This window comes from Thamnophis elegans, chromosome Z, assembly GCF_009769535.1.
Source record: "Thamnophis elegans isolate rThaEle1 chromosome Z, rThaEle1.pri, whole genome shotgun sequence".
NCBI classification, from domain to species: Eukaryota; Metazoa; Chordata; class Lepidosauria; order Squamata; family Colubridae; genus Thamnophis; species Thamnophis elegans.
This window is the reverse complement of record NC_045558.1, coordinates 32,208,951-32,227,915: the sequence shown is the minus strand read 5'-3', so window position 1 is coordinate 32,227,915 and position 18,965 is coordinate 32,208,951. Positions and strand designations below refer to the sequence as shown.

The 18,965-nt window shown below is 41.3% G+C and overlaps 1 protein-coding gene across 1 annotated transcript in view; it reads left to right on the top strand.

Annotated features, from left to right (window-relative positions):
- SLC25A13 (solute carrier family 25 member 13) overlaps nucleotides 1–16,566 on the top strand; it is a 163,432-nt gene extending 146,866 nt beyond the window's left edge. Inside the window, exons 15-18 of the mRNA XM_032235092.1 lie at nucleotides 1,721–1,859; nucleotides 15,239–15,397; nucleotides 15,483–15,573; nucleotides 15,808–16,566. Coding sequence (XP_032090983.1) covers nucleotides 1,721–1,859; nucleotides 15,239–15,397; nucleotides 15,483–15,573; nucleotides 15,808–15,985 — 567 coding nt within the window. The 3' untranslated portion in view covers nucleotides 15,986–16,566. The remainder of the gene's footprint in view (nucleotides 1–1,720; nucleotides 1,860–15,238; nucleotides 15,398–15,482; nucleotides 15,574–15,807) is intronic.
- The last annotated feature ends 2,399 nt before the right edge of the window (nucleotides 16,567–18,965 follow it).

Genomic DNA, 18,965 nt, shown 5'->3' with positions numbered 1-18,965 from the left:
ACTAGTGGTGTCCACAAAAATGGAGAAGTATCAGTAGGCTTATAGAAGCTCCCAGGTTAATTTGCAGATCCTGGTCACCTCACAATTAAATTATTTCAATGCACTCTACACAAGGTTCCTCTTGAAAATTGTCCAGAAGGTGGTAGATGAGCAGTAAAGGATGCTTCTCAGTGTGCCTATTTATCACTGCTGCTATGGTGAGCTGCATTCATCTAGTCAACGTCTGAGTGAAATTCAAGGGTCTGGTCAGTGCTTATAAAGCTTTTCATGACATAGAGCCTAGATATCTAAGGGATCATCTATTTCCAGTCACTTCTGCCTGCCCAACACATTTTTACAGATTAGATGCTTTCCGGGCACTACGGTATGTATTAAATGTCATCTTTTGGGATTAGGGAAATTTGCCTTTTTTCCCTCTATGGACCTGCCCTCCAGAACAGCGCTCTCTACCGATATAGATGGCACTCTGTCTCTCACCTGTTTTAGTCCTGGAGTTAATTCCCCCCAAAATAAGACAGGGTTAGGGTTAGGGTTAGGGTTAGAAATAAGAGCTTGGCCTTATTTTTAGGGAGATCTTATTATTTTTGAGGTGCAGGAGGCTGCGAGTATGGTCACCTCGTGGCTGCTGCTGTGTTGCAATATTTTTGGGGAGGGCTTCTTTTAGTGTTTGTGCTCAAAAGCCCGATTAGGCTTATTATCCGGGAAACTCTTATTTGGGGGGAAACAGGGTATATTGTGTGACCCCTATTGTTATTTTTTTTAAATTATGAATATTTTATTATAGGCTGTTTTAACAGTTTTAACTAGGTTTTTGTATATTTTTAAGTTGCTCTGAATCTATCAGGATGGGCTGCAACATAACATCACTGTCATGATGAGGATTAGATGATGTAATTTCTATAATCTTTGGGAAGGAAATTTATTCTTGTCACCATATATGGATTCATCAGGGCAGTGAAAATTTTAAGTGTCATGAAATATTATCTGATTGGATAACTGGTGCAAATCCTACAAAAGAAATACCTTTAAAGGTTGGAATCCTGAATGGAACTACTTTATGCTGCAGCATTTTTCTTCAGATTTGTCTTGTTTGCCTAGACAGATAGGCTGAGTTACAGAATCTAATGAATTCCTGAAATATTTCTCAGTAGCTAAAGCAAATGATTCTGTTGAATTCTTACTTCTCTGAAATGATTCACCTTAACCGGTCCAATTAAGATTAGTTGTTAAAAATGTACTGGGCGAGTTCAGAGAATGAAGAACTCATTATGTCATAAAATAGTGGTCGTTGAAGAAGCAGAGCGGTCATTCTTGTAAAAAAATGACACAACAACCCTTGATCTCAATCTAAATCTGAAAATTTGTAATGGTCTTCCTGAGAGATAATTAATAATGTCAGTTCAGATGTATGCATTCTTTAAACTAAAGATAACCCAATGGCATTTCTTTCTGAATGTCAGAATGACTGTAGGATAAAATATATCTTGGTTACTCTTATACTTGACTTTTCACAGTATAGGGACAAAAGAAATGTGATTTTGCTGTATCCTTCAGTGGCTTTCTCACATCTTCAATCTTTGAATTGTGTAATCTGTTATCTGAGTCCCTTCTTAATGGCTCCCCCATACCTTTCCAAGGTTTCCACCTTCATCCTCTCATATATTTTTATCTGTTCATATTATATATTTTTTTAAATCTTCTATATTTGTTCATTTCCTAGGGAGCCAAAGCCTGTTTCCTTCGCGACATTCCCTTTTCTGCCATTTATTTCCCTTGTTATGCTCACACAAAGGCTGCTTTTGCAAATGAAGATGGACAAGTGGCCCCTGGTTATTTGCTTCTGGCAGGAGCAATAGCTGGTAAGTGTTTTTATTGCATTAAAAGATGGTCCTTTTTAAAACACATTCCAATTGCATCTCTGCAATTCTGAAAAAGGTGTTAAATTGGGAGTAGAGAGATCTGGATTAAAGCCATCCTTATGCAAACATATTGAGTGACACTGAGCCAGTGATTCTACTATAACTCTTTAACTATTGGGCAGGATTGCCAGAAAATATTGGAAGGAGTGCTGTATATTTCTTCTTGAACTGCTAAAAAGGCCACATAATTTTACAGACAAAGCATATGAATGCATTATAATAATACAATTCATTGATATCATGTTTATGTACAGAGATTGTCCCTCTGCTTACATTAGAAAATATAACCTTGATTAAGGTTTCTGAAGTTATATTACATGCATTTATTCTCTCTGCATATTAATAATAATGCTATAAAAAGTAGCTAGTATTAGACTAAATAGAATTAGACATAAAATTAATTAAATGTTTTTGGATAAAACTGAAGTAAGGGAATGTGGAAAGGAGAGTTTTATAGATGTGCTTTGGAATAATAGTGATATGTTGAAGGGCAGAGTTGACAGAAATATTCTTTAGTATCCAATGAAAAATAATGAAAAGTGTTAACAAAGATATAGTAAGATTGCATGTAAGATTGCCGTATAAATAAAGTAACTGGGGAAATATTGAGATATGGATGTGATTTGCTTATGGAGTGTCTGTGAGATGCTTAACATGTATGCAAATATTGAATCTGTACCTGATAATTGAAAAATACTATTTCTGTTCCCTTATGCAAAAGGTAAAGATAGTAAGAATCAAATTCAGACTTTACTAGTGTAGTAAGATACTTCTATTTCTTAATGCAAATGATGTATTATTAGTTGAAAACCTGAAAAATTTGCAGCCACTATTAAATAAGATTGTATGATGCAATGAGGTATCTTGGTGGCATATTTACTAAGATAAAAGCCAACTAGACTACCGATATGGTGGAAGCAATGATGGTTTGGAAGGCTAGAAAGATAGAGAGATGTGTAAGGCCACACTTGCAATATTGCATTCAGTTCTGGTCGCCACGATGTAGAAAAGATGTGGAGACTCTGGAAAGAGTGCAGAGAAGAGCAACAAAGATGATTAGGGGACTGGAGACTAAAACATATGAAGAACGATTGCAGGAACTGGGTATGTCTAGTTTAATGAAAAGAAGGACTAGGGGAGACATGGTAGCAGTGTTTCAATATCTCAGGAGTTGCAACAAAGAAGAGAGAGTCAAACTATTCTCCAAGGCACCTGAAGATAGAACAAGAAACAATGGGTGGAAACTAATCAAGGAGAGAAGCAACTTAGAACTGAGGAGAAATTTCCTGACAGTTAGAGCAATTAATCAGTGGAACAGCTTGCCTCCAGAGGTTGTGAATGCCCCAACACTGGAAGTCTTTAAGAAAATGTTGGATAGCCATTTGTCTGGAATGGATGGTATAGGGTTTCCTGCCTAGGCAGGGGGTTGGACTAGAACACCTCCAAGGTCCCTTCCAACTCTGCTATTGTATTATTGTGTAGTAAATGCTATTGGTGAAAAGTGAATCTACTTATTTCCCCTTCTATTTTTCACAACTTTAATTTCTTCAGTGTGCTGTGTTTTTGCACTTTTGCATAAAGAGCTTATCCCAAAAGGTGATGTCTGTCTGTCTGTCTGTCTGTCTATCTTCTTATATGTCAGTTAATTCTAACTGGTATAATAAGGTACAACCTTGGATGAAATTTAATATGAACTATAGTCTTTTGGGCCACATGATGATGTATCAACTGATGAATAAACTTGAGATTTTAGAAGATTTATTTTGATTTAGGAAAAAGAGGACTAGTGGCAATGCTGAAAAGATAAAACTTCCTTGAATCAAGCTCCACCTCTGATGACTGTATGGAGACAGCTATGTAATTTTCTTGACAGTTATAAGTGGTTTGTCATTGCCTTTTCTAGGGTAGTTTATTTGTATTTTCCAGTCTAGCATACAGGATATTTGCAATATCCTGATGGTTCTCCGATCAATTGTGAATTAGGTGGGATCCTTCTTAGCTTTTGGTGATTAACCAACACCAGCTATCAACTACTGCTGTGCAATGTAATATGGTCATTTCAGGAATGACCTATCCTAGCTGTTGTGCTGTGCTTGTTGACTTATATTAAAATAACCAAAATATCTTTACAAGATATTTGTAAATATATGCTCCAAGGCATGTCACAACTTTTGAGCTCCCCTAATGTTTGGAAATTGAAAGTTGAAAAATTTGACATACCATACTCCCTGAAGCCCCTTGTCATCACCATTTGTTCTGTTGCATTTTCTTTCACTATAATCATCTGCATGCCATTGTCATCAATCCTGAGAGGTAAAAGGCTATCAGCAAAAAGGGGCACGTGTGTGTGTGTGTATGTGTATATATATGTGTGTGTGTGTGTATGTGTGTGTGTGTATATACATATATATACATACACACACACACACACACATAACAGTTATATAGTTATATCTATAACATACAGTTATATATATACAGTTATACATATACATATACATATACATACATACATACATACATACATACATACATACATATATATATATATATATATATATAGCCGAGGTGGCGCAGTGGTTAGGGTGCAGTACTGAAGGCCACTACAGCTGACTGTTATCTGCAGTTCAGCGGTTCTAATCTCACCGGCTCAAGGTTAACTCAGCCTTCCATCCTTCCGAGGTGGGTGAAATGAGGACCCAGACTGTGGGGGCGATATGCTGACTCTGTAAACCGCTTAGAGAGGGCTGAAAGCCCTATGAAGCGGTATATAAGTCTAACTGCTATTGCTATATATACATATATATATATATATATAAAACTAAATTTATGTTCAGAATCCACTAGGCTTTGGTGCATATACAGATTAATGTTCTGAATGCTCAAATAAGATAAATGGTGAAAGGATACAGGTAATGATTAGGAGATGGGAAACTGACTGAAAAAGACATTTCACCTGTAATATCTTAGCAAATTTTTAAATATTAATTCATGATAGGATCTAAATATGTCTCAAGGATGTACACTGACAGTGAAAGGGATACTCAGTGACATTGATTTTAACTACTTTCTGTTGTATGGGAAGGAAGAGAAAAGTTATGTATAAAATAAAAGTTATGATTGTTATCATGTATAAGTAACAGTGGGTGAGCTACTTTAGACAGTATATTTGAAATGCTGCATTCTCCAGTGCACTGTGAGGAGAGTCCAAGCATGGGTTAACACAGCCTATCTTCCCTTGGACTGAGTGATGTTTTTCTCTTGACCACGCCTCCCTTTGCCTCACCATGCTCAGTTTAAAAACTCAATCTGCCCGTTGGAACTGTTTTTGGGAGTGCTTCAGTTCAAGGACAGATAGGCTGGGGTTTTCCCAAATTTTTGGACCACCTTGATTCATCATTATATTCAGTGATTTGTGCAGGTTCGTCCTTAGGGCTGACAGGTCACCCGGGCCAGCCCTGTCACCGCTGGTCGCAAGCGGGCCAGGGCATGTGAGCGGCTGCTGGTGAGCTGCGGGGATGGTGGGGGGCCCACCCTGGCATTGGTTCCAGGTTCCCATCCCCAACCGCCATTCAGTGGGAGCTTAGCGGGCGTTTTTGCCGCTAGCTGGGGCGGTTTCCAGTCTTGCCCGGCAACAGCGGCGACCGTTAGCCACTTCACACGCTTTTCCCTGAGGCAGCTTGAATTTGGCGGGAGGAGGCTGCGCGCGCACCGGCCGCCATTTTACTTCTCAGGAGCGAGGTTGGCGAGAGAAGAGGCTCTTAGAACTTCGGGAGAGTGAAGATTATTCAGCAGCCCAGGGAGCGAATCATCTTCCCCTCTCAGCAGCAGCAGAATGCCACGGGGAGGCGCGGGCTAGTCTGGGGCGCCGGCTGGCCTTTCCCTCCGAAGCTAAGTCTCGAGGCTCCGAGGACGGTGGGAGGAAGGACCCCGTCCAGCAGGTGGCCCTTCCCTCCTGAAGAGTCTGCAAAGGCGTCTTTGAGCCGGCTGGCCAACGCGTGTGCCCATTCCAGCACCAGCTAGCTTCCAGGCCCCGTGGGGTGCTCTGAGCATGGCTGAGGAATGCAGGGAGGCCTTGGAAGAGCAAGCAGGGCCCTCCAGCAAGTGTAGCAAGCTGGATCGCATAGCTAAGAAAGGCAAAGGGCACAAGGGTCCTAGTGGCAGATCTTCCCTAGGGACTGCAGGGGCCACAGTAGAAACCAGGGAGGTGCAACAGGGATCTTTCCCCCTCTGTTCGGGAGGCCCAATCTCCAGCGAATTCCTTTCTGGGGAGGAGTATGGATCCAGGGATCCCTCAGCGGAGGCTTCCTGGGGTTACCCTGATTCCCCTAGTTCTTCCATCAGGGAGGAACGAGACTCCCTTCAGGACACCCTGTGTGAGGAGGGCGATTCTAGCTCAGGCAGAGCTGGCCACCGCAGGTCTATCAAACGTTGCCCAAGAAAGGGCAAAACTCCAGCCCTTTCGGCTGAAATGAGGGTTAGGTTAGGTTATAGATTATAGGTTTATTTCATTTATATGCCGCCCTATTCCCGGAGGGACACAGGGCGGCTAACAAACCCAGGGGAGGGGGGTAATACAGACAAGGCAAAAACAACAAACAGGATACAGAGAAAATTTAAAAACAATCAACAGTCACACAATTCGAGCGGGGAAGGGAACTCATCAATCCCAGGCCTGCCGGAACAGCCAGGTTTTAACGGATTTACGGAAAGCCTGAAGGGAGGTGAGGGTCCGGATCTCTGCGGGGAGTTTGTTCCAAAGGGCTGGAGCAGCCACAGAGAAGGCCCTCCTCCGGGTGGTCGCCAATCGGCATTGGACGGTAGATGGAATCCGGAGGAGGCCTAATCTGTGGGATCTGATGAGTCTTTGGGAGGTAATTGGCAGCAGGCGGTCTCTCAAGTACCCAGTTCCAATACCATGAAGGGCTTTATAAGTGATGACTAGCACCTTGAAGCGTATCCGGAGACCAATAGGCAGCCAGTGCAGCTCGCGGAGGATAGGTGTAATGTGGGTGTACCAAGGTGCACCCACAATCGCTTGCGCGGCTGCATTCTGGACAAGCTGAAGTCTCTGAATGCTCTTCAGGAGCTGCCCCATGTAGAGCGCATTGCAGTAGTCCAGTCTTGAGGTCACAAGGGAGTGAGTGACTGTTGCGAGAGCCTCCCGATTCAGGTAGGGACGCAATTGGTGCACCAGGCGAAGCTGGGCAAATGCCCCTCTGGTCACAGCCTACAGATGATGTTCTAAAGTCAGCTGTGGATCCAGGAGGACTCCCAAATTGCGAACCCTATCTGAGGGGCGTAGAATTTCACCCCCCCCCCAGCCTGAGAGATGGAATACCTAGCCAATTATTGGGAGGGAAACACACAAGCCACTCGGTCTTGTCAGGATTGAGTGCAAGCTTGTTTACCCCCATCCAGATCCTAACAGCCTCCAGGCACTGACACATCATGTCAACCGCTTCACTGAGTTGGCACGGGGCAGACAGATACAACTGTGTATTGTCCGCATACGGGTGATATTTTATCCCGTGCCGCCAAATGATCTCACCCAACAGCTTCATGTAGATATTAAACAGGAGGGGGGACAAGACCGAACCCTGCGGCACCCCGTATTTCAGGGGCCTATGGGTCGACCTCTGCCCTCCAACCAACGCCGACTGCGACCTGTCCGAGAGGTAGGAGGAGAACCATCAAAGAACGGTGCCTCCCACCCCCACCTCTCGTGACCGCCGCAGAAGAATATCATGGTCAATGGTATCGAAGGCCGCTGAGAGGTCAAGAAGCACTAGGACGGAGGCATGACCCCCATCCCTGGCTCTCCCGAGATCATTGGTCAGTGCGACCAAAGCAGTTTCCGTGCTGTAGCTAGGCCTGAATCCAGACTGAAAGGGATCTAGATAATCGGTTTCATCCAAGGACCGCCGGAGCTGAGAGGCCGCCACTTTCTCAACAGCCTTCCCAACAAAGGGGAGGTTGGAGACTGGACGATAGTTATTTAAAATGGCTGGATCTAGAGATGGCTTTTTCAGGAGGGGTCTCATCACCGCTGTCTTTAATAGAGGGGGAAAGAAGCCCTCCCGAAGGGAGGCGTTAGCTATCACCTGGATCCAGCCCCGTGTCATCTCCCTGCTGTTCGCGACCAGCCAGGAGGGGCATGGGTCCAGTGCACACGTGGAGGCACTCACCGCTCCCATGGCCTTGTCCACTTCCTCAGGAGCAACAAGTTGAAAATCAATCCAAAGATGTCGCTCAAGACCCACCCCCCGGTACCTCGGCTGGCTCTGCGCAATTGGAGTTCAGGTATGTCCGAAGCCGAGCAACTTTATCCGCGAGAAATTGGACGAATTCCTCAGCTCTACCTCATAAAGGGAGGTGATCACTTTGGCCATTTCCCAAGGGATCGCGGAGGGGATCAAGCACAGGGGTTCCCGTAAAAACTAAGACCCCCAAAAAGAAACATCAGGCCAAGACCTTCACTTCTAAGGAGACGGCCTCTACATCTGCTTCATCTTCTTCCTCTACCTCTGATTCTTCCAGCTCTGAGCAGGAAGGGGCTGAGGGATTCATGCTGTCTGACAAGCCGGCCTTCACTGGCCTTTTCAAGCCGTCATTATTTAAATCGGTCCTTCACAAGGCTATGACGGCTACGGAACTAGGCCCTACTTCCAAGCCTGAGACTATACAGGCTTCTACATCCAAAGATCACAAACATGGGCTATTTAAAGAAATGGTTTCTGCCGCAGATGCAGAGTGAAGCACTGCAGGCTTTCCAGGTCAGTACCAATCGTCCAGCTGTCTCAGCTCTTGGGGATCATGATATCTTGCTTGAAAGTGGTCCCCTGGGCTCAGCTTCACGCCAGGGAGCTGCAGTGGTTTCTCCTGCTGATGCAGAGGGCGAAGATCAGCAATTCCCACAGGCATGTTCGACTTCTGCGGAGGGTGATCCGGTCTCTGGCCTGGTGAAGGTCCAAAGCAATCAAGAAAGGCTGCCTATTCAAGGAGCCAGAAAGAGTCATTGTCACCACAGATGCCTGCCTTCAGGGGTGGGGCGCCCATTGTCAGGGTCACCTGGCATCAACTGGCAGGAACTGAGGGCAGCCCGACTCGCTCTACGACGGTTTGCCAGACTCATAAAAGGGTCTCACGTACTGTTAATGACAGACAATGTGGTGACAAAAGCCCATATAAACAGGCAGGGGGGCACTCACTCAAAGGCTCTCATGCTTGAGGCAGAGGCTCTGGGCAGGTGGGCAGAGCGTATCTGGCTTCTATCAGTGCAGATCATATCTCCGGCACCAACAACTGGGAGGCAGACTGGCTGAGCTGCCAACGCATAGACCACTCGGAGTGGCGCCTGCACCCGGACCTGTTCCAGCAGATCGTGAGGAGATTCGGCAAACCGCAAGTAGACGTATTTGCTACACATTCCAACACACATCTCCCACGTTTCTTCAGCTGCTGGCAGAGGGAACAAACGCACTGAGGTCCGAGTGGCCCCAGGGACTATTATATGCATTCCCTCCCCTGCCTCTTATCCCTCAGGTGGTGTCCAAACTCCTGACCGAAAGAGCAGACCTTCTCCTGGTGGCTCCCTTCTGGCCTAGGAGACCCTGGTACACAGACCTTGTCAGTCTCTCTGTTCAGAGACCGTGGCGAATTCCTCAGGACCAAGTCTCCCTCAGCCAAGGGGCCATCAGTCATCCGTCTGGCACTTGAGGGGGAACTCCTGAGGAAACAGAACATCTCTGACAAGGTCATACTAACGATACAGGCATCCAAGAGGCCATCTACTACCAGAATCTACGATGCTACCTGGGCTGCCTTCTCAGTGTGGTGCAAAGCTAGAGGTATTGTGGACTTTTCCGCTTCGATACCTCAGACCCTGGACTTTCTGCAAGAGGGTCTAGATAAAGGTCTGGCAACCAGTACACTTAGACGTCAGGTTGCAGCACTGTCTACCATCCTCACCAGGGGCTCTTCTCGTTCTCTGAGTCAACACCCTCAGATTAGGAGTTTCCTCAAGGGCGCAGCAAATATCAGTCCACCGACAGTTCACCGGTACCCGTCCTGGGACCTGCCATTTGTGTTGAAGGCTCTGACAAAACCTCCTTTTGGGCCTCTGCGCAAGGCCAGTCTACGCCACCTAACCATCAAGACTGCCTTTTTGGTGGCTATCACGTCTGCATGCAGAGTATCCGAGCTGGCAGCTCTTTCTGTCAGGGAGGATTTGTGTGTGGTTCACCCCGACAGGGTCTTTCTGAGACTCGATCCTTCCTTTACCCCGAAAATTAACTCTCTGTTTCACAGGACTCAAGAGATTATATTACCTAACTTTTGTCCTGATCCTTCTCACCCTAGAGAGCGTGAATGGCATAAGTTGGATGTAAGGCGTGCCATGAGTACTTATGTCAAGAGGACTAAGGAATTCCGCCATTCGGAGGCGTTTTTCATCTCCTTCCTTCCTGCGTCCCTGGGCCGCAAGGTCTCATCGCACACAGTGGGTCGTTGGCTGTGCATCAAAATGGCATATGAGCACCAGGGCAAGATGGCCCCGTGCCGGGTGCACACTCTACTAGAAGCGCTGCGGCATCAGCAGCCTGGGCAATCCAGGCATCTATTCTAGACATTTGCAGGGCGGCCACGTGGGCTTCCCCCACAGCCTTCAATAAAACTATAAAATTGACCTTTGCCTCAGCCGAAGCCTCCTTTGGGAGAAGAGTTTTACAAAGTGTAGCTGAAATTCCGGAGGCTCCGGTCCTTCCCCACCCTGGGACTCAATAGCTTGGGTATGTCCCACACTTGGACTCTCCGAGCAGTACACTGGAGAAAGACCGTTGGCTTACCTGAACGGTCGTTCTCAGGGCACTGCGAGGACAGTCAAATCCCGCCCGGGGTGTTTTTCTTACATGATGTGACTGTATTGACTGTAATTACTTACAGGACTGTCTTCCTTCGTTTTTAAACTGAGCATGGTGAGGCAAAGGGAGGCGTGGTCAAGAGAAAAACATCACTCAGTCCAAGGGCAGATAGGCTGTGTTAACCCACGCTTGGACTCTCCTCGCAGTGCCCCGAGAACGACCGTTCAGGTAAGCCAACGGTCTTTCCAATGGGTTCAGAAAGGAAAAAAACTCCTGTTGTTATGATAAATAATAGAAATGTAATGACTATGGAGAAACCATGCCTTGGAAACCATGGACTGAAAGGAAAACAGTAAATACTTCTTCACTGTCCTGCTGTGATTCTGCTAAGGAAAATCATAGAATCATCAGAAATCAGTTGTTTTTCTGGCATCGTGTTGCCACTGCCCTCAAAAACATGTTTTCCTGAACTTTTTGCATTCTGTCTTCTAAATGGAAAAAAAAAATCAATAGAAGCATTTTTGTTTTCTCATCTCTGAAATGGCAGGTATTAACTCCTATATATTTCAACTTTGAGCTGTAACAAAATATACTGAATAGTTGGAATACTACATTGTCTCTGTTATTTTTTAATTGGCAAGTTTTTATACACAGAATCTAGAGAGGTATTTGTCAATCTTGGCAACTTGAAGATGTGTAGAGTACAAATCCTAGAATTCCCCAGCCAGCTTCAATTCTGGGAGTTGAAATCCATGCATTTTGAAGTTATCAAGGCTGAGAAACACTGCTCTAGAATCTGTTATATCAATTATTCCATGCAGCCAAATTGGCTTTTCGACTGATTCCTAGATTATCTGCTATTGGCTCTAGCAGTTAAAGGGATACAAGATACCAATACAAGATACCACTACAATTCTTGACTCAAGCTGTTTCTTAAAAGGAGGATCATAGAGCTTACTTTTACCCAAGATTTGGCAGTGAATTCATCATCAGGGATTGGAGTTGCAAGACACTAACAAGGACTTATCTCCACAACATTTCAAATATTCTCACATCAGTGAGAACATCAGTGAAGATAGTCGATGAAATGGTCACCTATTGAACTTCATGATCAGATTGGGATTTGAAGACAGGTTTCTAGATATCAATCTGTCACCTTTAAGAAGCTGTTTGGGATATGCTATTAATGTAATAATTAATGGTTAAGAGCATGTACTAATTTACATGTATCTTTGGTTTGTCCTTCTCGATATCCAATAATTAATTTTACAATAAAGAAAAGGCACATGGTTCATATACCTCCCAAGTCAGTTTTTAAACACTTTATTTTTAAAATGCATATATTTAGTCAAAATACAATGGGTTTAAAGTTGTGTTAATTGTGTCATAAAATAAAAAGATTTTGAGCCATGCATTCTATATATGAAACTCAAGACTTTTCGTAATTTCTTAGCATTTTTAAAGTATTCTTTGTTCTTTGTTAAATTATTGCAAACATAATAACTGCCTCTCTGAACTCCAACCACTGAAACAGCCTCTCATCAATTGTTATCTGTCTTTATAATGTGGATTTTGTCCCATATATATTCCCTATTTTTCCATTTCAGGTTACTTTCTATTCAAACCACCACTCTTTAGAGCAATGACTTGACTCTGTTATTCAGTATAAAATTGGATAGGTGGAAAGGAGTTCTAAGATAGATGATACAGTCTGAACATTTATTTGTATTCTCCAGCAATAGTGAAAAAGACATTCATTTGAGGGGAGTGTTGGTGTATGTATGCTTTTAGTTTTCTGTTATGTCTACTTTAAAGGAATTAAAGTCAATTAAGAACATCACAGTTAAATGTGGTTTGAAAACTCCTAGTTTGTAATTGTGGAATTCCTACTAATAGATGTTAGTTGGTAATCCAGCAGAAAACAAAACTGTTTAGCCATGGCATCACAAAGCTTATTGCACTTGCTGATTTCTACAAGGGGAATTCTTAGAAACATTTGTGGACATCAAGTAACTCTCATTCCAACCACATTTACGTGATGGCACAATTTCTGTGAACAGACATATGTCTTGCTGTATTTTCAAGTATTAACAAATTGTTAAAATCCAGCTTCTAATAAGTGTAAGCCAGAATAACTGCTTGTGGAAAAGTTTTAAGTTTTAAGAGCAATGACTCTTGCACATAAAAGAGCGTGCATCTGGTTTTAAATGTGAAAAGTCACAGTACCACCTTCTTTCTTTCTTGGTTTTGGAGAATGGACAAGCAGTTCTTATTTTAGTGATAAACACACACTTTTACATCTCTTTCAAAGCAGTCTACTAAAAAAAAGTGAGATTGTGTTCTGGAGCCAAACCATAGTGGTTTGGATGAAAACGGTTACAGAATTATTAAGCTTTAGAGAGAAGAAGGAGGGGAAAAAAGCAAAAGAGATTTATGCATCTTTGTCTGACCACATTGGTTTGGAAGCACTGCAGAATGGAAAAGTAATAAAATAAGAAGAGACAGTGTTTTCGGAATACTGTACAATCTTTTATTTTTTATTCTCCCTCCCTATTCAGTTCTAAATATGGCAAATTCCATTATATTTATTCTCAAAAATGTTTATTGGCATCCTAAAATTATTAGATGTGATGTGATTTTTGCCTTCTATTGACATACTACATAGGGACTGGTTTGGGGGATCAACCCACGCTTTCACATGTTTTAAATCTTTATTTCTTTCTATTGTTCATTGGCCAGCAATAGTCATCCAGCAAGACTATGCAGAAAATGTTATATGTTAAAATATATGTGTATATACACATAAGAATACAAAACACAAATGAATTGGGAGTTTTTGAATTGGGAAACATGTTTCTGTGTACAACATTCTGTTTCTATCCAGACATCTAATAAGCTGCATACCTAAATTGGGAAGCAAAGTGAACAAAAGACTGATTTCCAGAAATTTGTGCAGATGATTAGACAACAGAAATCACAGAAGAGTCCAATTTTAAACAAAACTATTTAAAGTTTAAACTTGCTAGTTTAAATATGCTTCATTTCTGACTCATTAATTGAAAATAAAGCCAAATATGATATTACCTCAATACATTGGATGAGTTCAATGTGCAGGACAAAGAAATGCCAATTTACTTCTTTCTTTTTTCTTCACTTCACAAATATTTTTTCTTGAGGCAAACAAAAAGATTTAAAAAATATTAATTATGATCATATTTAGATGGAAAGGGAGGAAAGAAGCAAAAAATTCTCCTGAATTTTTTCTAATGTCAAATGGAAGAGAAATGTGACATCTGAATATTTTGTTTCATATTCAAAACCAAGCAAAATTTCCCATCCACAAGAATTGGCTGAACCAATTTTTCTAACCATGCAAGAGCACTCTTGAGATCCAGGTGCATTTCAAAGTGCTTTCTTTACTCATCAACCCACTTTCTTAGGAAGGACTGCCCAGTTTTCTTTTTATCAGTGGCTTTTAAATAGTTTGGTAAAATAGTTTTTGATAACTGATTACAATTATCTTTCCTGGAGGACTTTTCCCAAATGTTACGCATGGGGGGAGTGGTAACAAAGCAATTTGTAATCTAAAAAAAAAATAGTGCAAACTATGACAGAAAAAATAAAGAAAATGTAGTTTAGATTTAATGCTTATCAATGGTTACTGGTTTACTAATACATTAACTGTGATATTAACAATATAAAACGTTGTGGTAAGATATCACATAATCTCTGACATAATAACTCATATTGGTGCATCTTTTGATTAGTACAAAATATTGCCTTTTCCAAAACAGTTCTCACAAGTTTGACAATCATTCCTAGACATCTGGAATTTCATTTTTCAATTTCTCAAATGATTATTTTCTCTGCCATTCTGTGTTTGTTACAACCACAACTTCTCATAATGAGATTTCAAACGTATGGTATATAATTCAACATTGTATTAAGTTCTTTAACATTTAAAGATTACTTGCATGTTAGGAATCTTTAGAAGTAATGCAAGATCTTACATATTTGGACTCAGTCTTGCTGACAATTTAGAGCAGAGGTAGTCAACCTTTTTATACCTACCGCCCACTTTTGTATCTCTGTTAGTAGTAAAATTTTCTAACCGCCCACCGGTTCCACAGTAATGGTGATTTATAAAGTAGGGAAGTAACTTTACTTTAGAAAATTTATAAAGCAGAGATACAGCAAACCCCTACCGCCCACCATGAAAGCTGGAACGCCCACTGGTGGGCAGTAGGGACCAGGTTGACTACCACTGATTTAGAGTATATTTTTCTGTCTTGTTATTTCTACTGGGAATTTAATAGATAGCTTCCTTTTAAAATAAAAGCTTTATTAAAATGTGGATTTTGCTTGTCAAAATGCTTAGGTAAATCATATGAAATTGCATCCAACTGAGAATGCAAGTGACTCGTTTGAAAATGGTTTCTCTTCCCTTGTTTTCTTCAGGAATGCCAGCTGCATCTTTAGTGACCCCTGCAGATGTGATAAAGACAAGGTTACAGGTAGCAGCCCGGGCAGGACAAACAACTTACAGTGGTGTCATTGATTGCTTTGGAAAGATCTTACGAGAGGAAGGTCCAAGGGCTTTTTGGAAAGGAGCTGCAGGTAACAATTGAGTGGATTTAATAAGGGAAGGGAGTGTTTCTAAAAGCCTAAATGTTAATATGGCTGTTTTTCATTTTATTTTCAGCTCGTGTGTTTCGTTCATCCCCTCAATTTGGAGTAACCCTAGTGACATATGAGCTACTGCAGCGATGGTTTTACGTTGATTTTGGAGGAGTGTAAGTACCTTACATTAACTAATTTGTTCTAGTCAGAGAGAGCCAGATAATGAATGTGGTATCAAAGAGCAAAAGCATACTTTCAGAGTCCAAAGTGAATATTCAGATTACTCTGTAATATGGGGTTAGGGATCCCTAGTAAGAGGAAAGTGAAAAATGGGCTTGGGTTACAGAAATAACTTGTTTTCAAAGATATTTTAGTTAAAGGTTGCATTAATATTTTTTTTCTTGCAGAAAACCAGCAGGATCTGAACCAGTGCTTAAATCTAGAATCACCCTTCCTGCACCTAACCCTGACCATGTTGGGGGTTATAAACTGGCTGTTGCCACATTTGCAGGAATTGAAAATAAATTTGGACTTTACTTACCTCAGTTTACAGCAATGTCTCCTACCTCTAGAACGGCATTATAAGCCACAACATACTTATAAGTAATGGTTGGCAAAAGAACCATGTGTCTGATCAATCTTTATACTTCAATCCTTTAGTTTTTCTGTCTGAGCGAAGCCTTATCTAGAAATTTCTTTTCCTTTCCCACTTTAGGTGTACATTTGTGCTTCCCATGTCAAATCACTGTGATGTTTCTGCTAAAATAGTTGTTAATTTGGACCCATGAATGTATCCCCCTCCCCCAATTACTTATACTTGGAATTGTGAATGTACTTGGGCTGATTTTGAAAACATATTCATAATTATTTTTCTTATTGGTGGGCAAACAGGGAATGTTGGGATGGTAGAATATGGCCTTTGGCATCAGATGAAGATGTTCTGCCATCATGACTGCATAAATATTAGAGCTCAGCAGCATTTCAGATTTAAAGGCAAAAATACACTTTACAAATATGTGAATGTAATCCACCTGCAATGGCTTAATAAAGCTATTGGTTTTTCTGGGATCAGGCAGTTTCCCTGTGCAGGCAGTTCCTGAAAATATACCTAGATTCATGCATTCAGATATTCCAAGGCAAATACCGTATTTTTCAGACTATAAGACGCACCAGTGCATAAGACACTCCCAAGATTTTGAAGGTAAGTAAGAAAAACAACTTTTTGTCCTCTCCGGTCCCCAGGAACACTCTGCAGGCTTCAGCAGGGCTGGGGTAAGGCAAAAACACCTTCACCAAAATGGGGGCATTTTTCCCTTCCCCCAGCCCTGCTGAAGCCTGCAGAGTGTTTCTGCAGGCTGGGGGAAGGCAAAAACACCCCCGACTTTTTCCCAGTTTTCACAAAAATGGATGATGGGGCGGGGCTTCGGTAGGCAAAAAATGGCTGTATTCTGTGACAATTCCACGCTTTTAGGGGGGAAAGGATGCATCTTATACTCCGAAAAATACAGTATTTGCTTCCAAAACAAACTGCATGACTCTGTTGGATATATTCTTATATACATTTACATATGGTGTATATGTGTGCATATATAGTATTAACACATGTATACTTATGTGTGTATCTAGGGTTTTCTTATATGCAACAGAGATGATGATGCTATATGAATTTTTAAAAAATCAGATTATGAATTGGTTACATACTCTATGTGCAATAGGATTCAAAATGTAACAGAATGAGCTGTACCTAATTTTGAAAATGTAATTTACATACACTGCATTTCTAAATTATATTATAGCGCAGTGTTTCTTAACTTGGCAGCTTTAAGATGAGTGGATTTCAACTCCCAGAATCCCCCAGTCAGTAAGGAGTTGAAGTCTTAAAGTTGCCAGGGTTGAAGAAGACTGTTACTGAGCTTTTATGGGCGTTGCATTTTTGTAATTTAAACCATGTCAACAAATGCTAAGCAATTTACATTCCTGCTAACAGAATTATGACTGGATAAACCTGGGAAAGAAATGTAGATTTCCATAATCTATGCACTCTGTGGAAGAACGTAGCCCCGTTATTCACCGCAATGACATTTCACAACCCAGGCGAGAGCCACCAACAAAGTGTTGTATGCTCTCAATCATTTTCCATGCTTTGCTGCATTGATGTGAATGGAGGCTGCACCCAACAGGTCTGGAATTTGTCCCTACTGATATTTGGAATATTTTTTATGTAATGCACTTAGGAATAACTGCTGCTTGTTTAAATAAATGCAATAAAAGAATTCAAGCACTGTATTAATGGTGTTTGCCTTAATTACTGCGCTGTAAGTAGAAAATACTTGTGTGAAAGTTCTTACTAATTTTTTTTAATTAAAATATTTTTAATAATAATTTCCAGAACTAATATTTTGCCTATTCATTTACTTTGAAAATTATTCACTCAGATCTCTATGCATGGAATGGTGCGCTTAAAGCCAGTGGTGGGATTCAGCCAGTTTGCACCACTTCGGGAAAACCAGTTGTTAACTTTCTGAGCAGTTTGGTTGTAGGAAGAAATCATTAGGGTAGAGAACTGGTTGTTAAATTATTTGAATCCCACCACTGCTTAAAGCGTCCATGGTCATATTTTCATACATAAGTAGGTGGGATTTGGAAAAGAAATCCCAGAGCAGAAAGTTACATAACATTGCATTGTACCATGACAACAGATTTGAATATTTCTATTTCTAAACCTATAAAATTAAAAGTTAAGTCCTGATTTTGTCACTATTTTTTGGAGTGTAGTTTCCAATCCAGAAGTAATACACACATATTCTGGATCAGTAAAAATAATCAAGAATCTCCCAACACTGGGAAGGTGGGCACATACACATCTGTAGACATGTGTACAGAAATAAAACTTTTGTTTATAATTCTAGCTTAGTAACTATTTATGTGTATAGGTTGTTCCACCTCTTCAGTGGATATGTATAACTTTTAAATTATGTGGTTATGCAGCACAAAGGTGCCCAAACTGTTATAATTTAAAAAAATATTTCTAATAGATTCAAAGTGAAAATGTTGGACACATTCAGATGTCTCATTTTTAATTTTTCATCTATGATTCTTGGAATATGTCACAAGTGCTTTCTTTGCACCTTCAAACATGCATAATGGTGCTATTACATTTTGTCTGCAGGTGAGATGAAGAACTTAAACTCCATAGGATGGGAAAATATGTGCTCCAAGGGCTACTTTTTACAGCCCCACATCCTTAGAATTATACCATTGAAATTTAACAGCATATTGATTTTTCAGAGCACAATTTGTCTTTTCTTGAAACAAAAATATCTAAAACAGGTTGTCGGGTTCTAAAGATACAATTCTTCATGGCCCACATCTATTGAGAACCAAAATGAAGAAAAACTATTGGATGTTGAGCTCTTATTTGCTATTGAAAAATCTGGGAGCCTCTTCTACCTTTCTAGAGCATCAGTATAAAATGGATCTACCAATAGGCAGAGACACACAGTGCTTCTTAATTTGTTAAGCTTTCAATAAAACCATCTGTAAACTCAAATTATTCACAAATTAT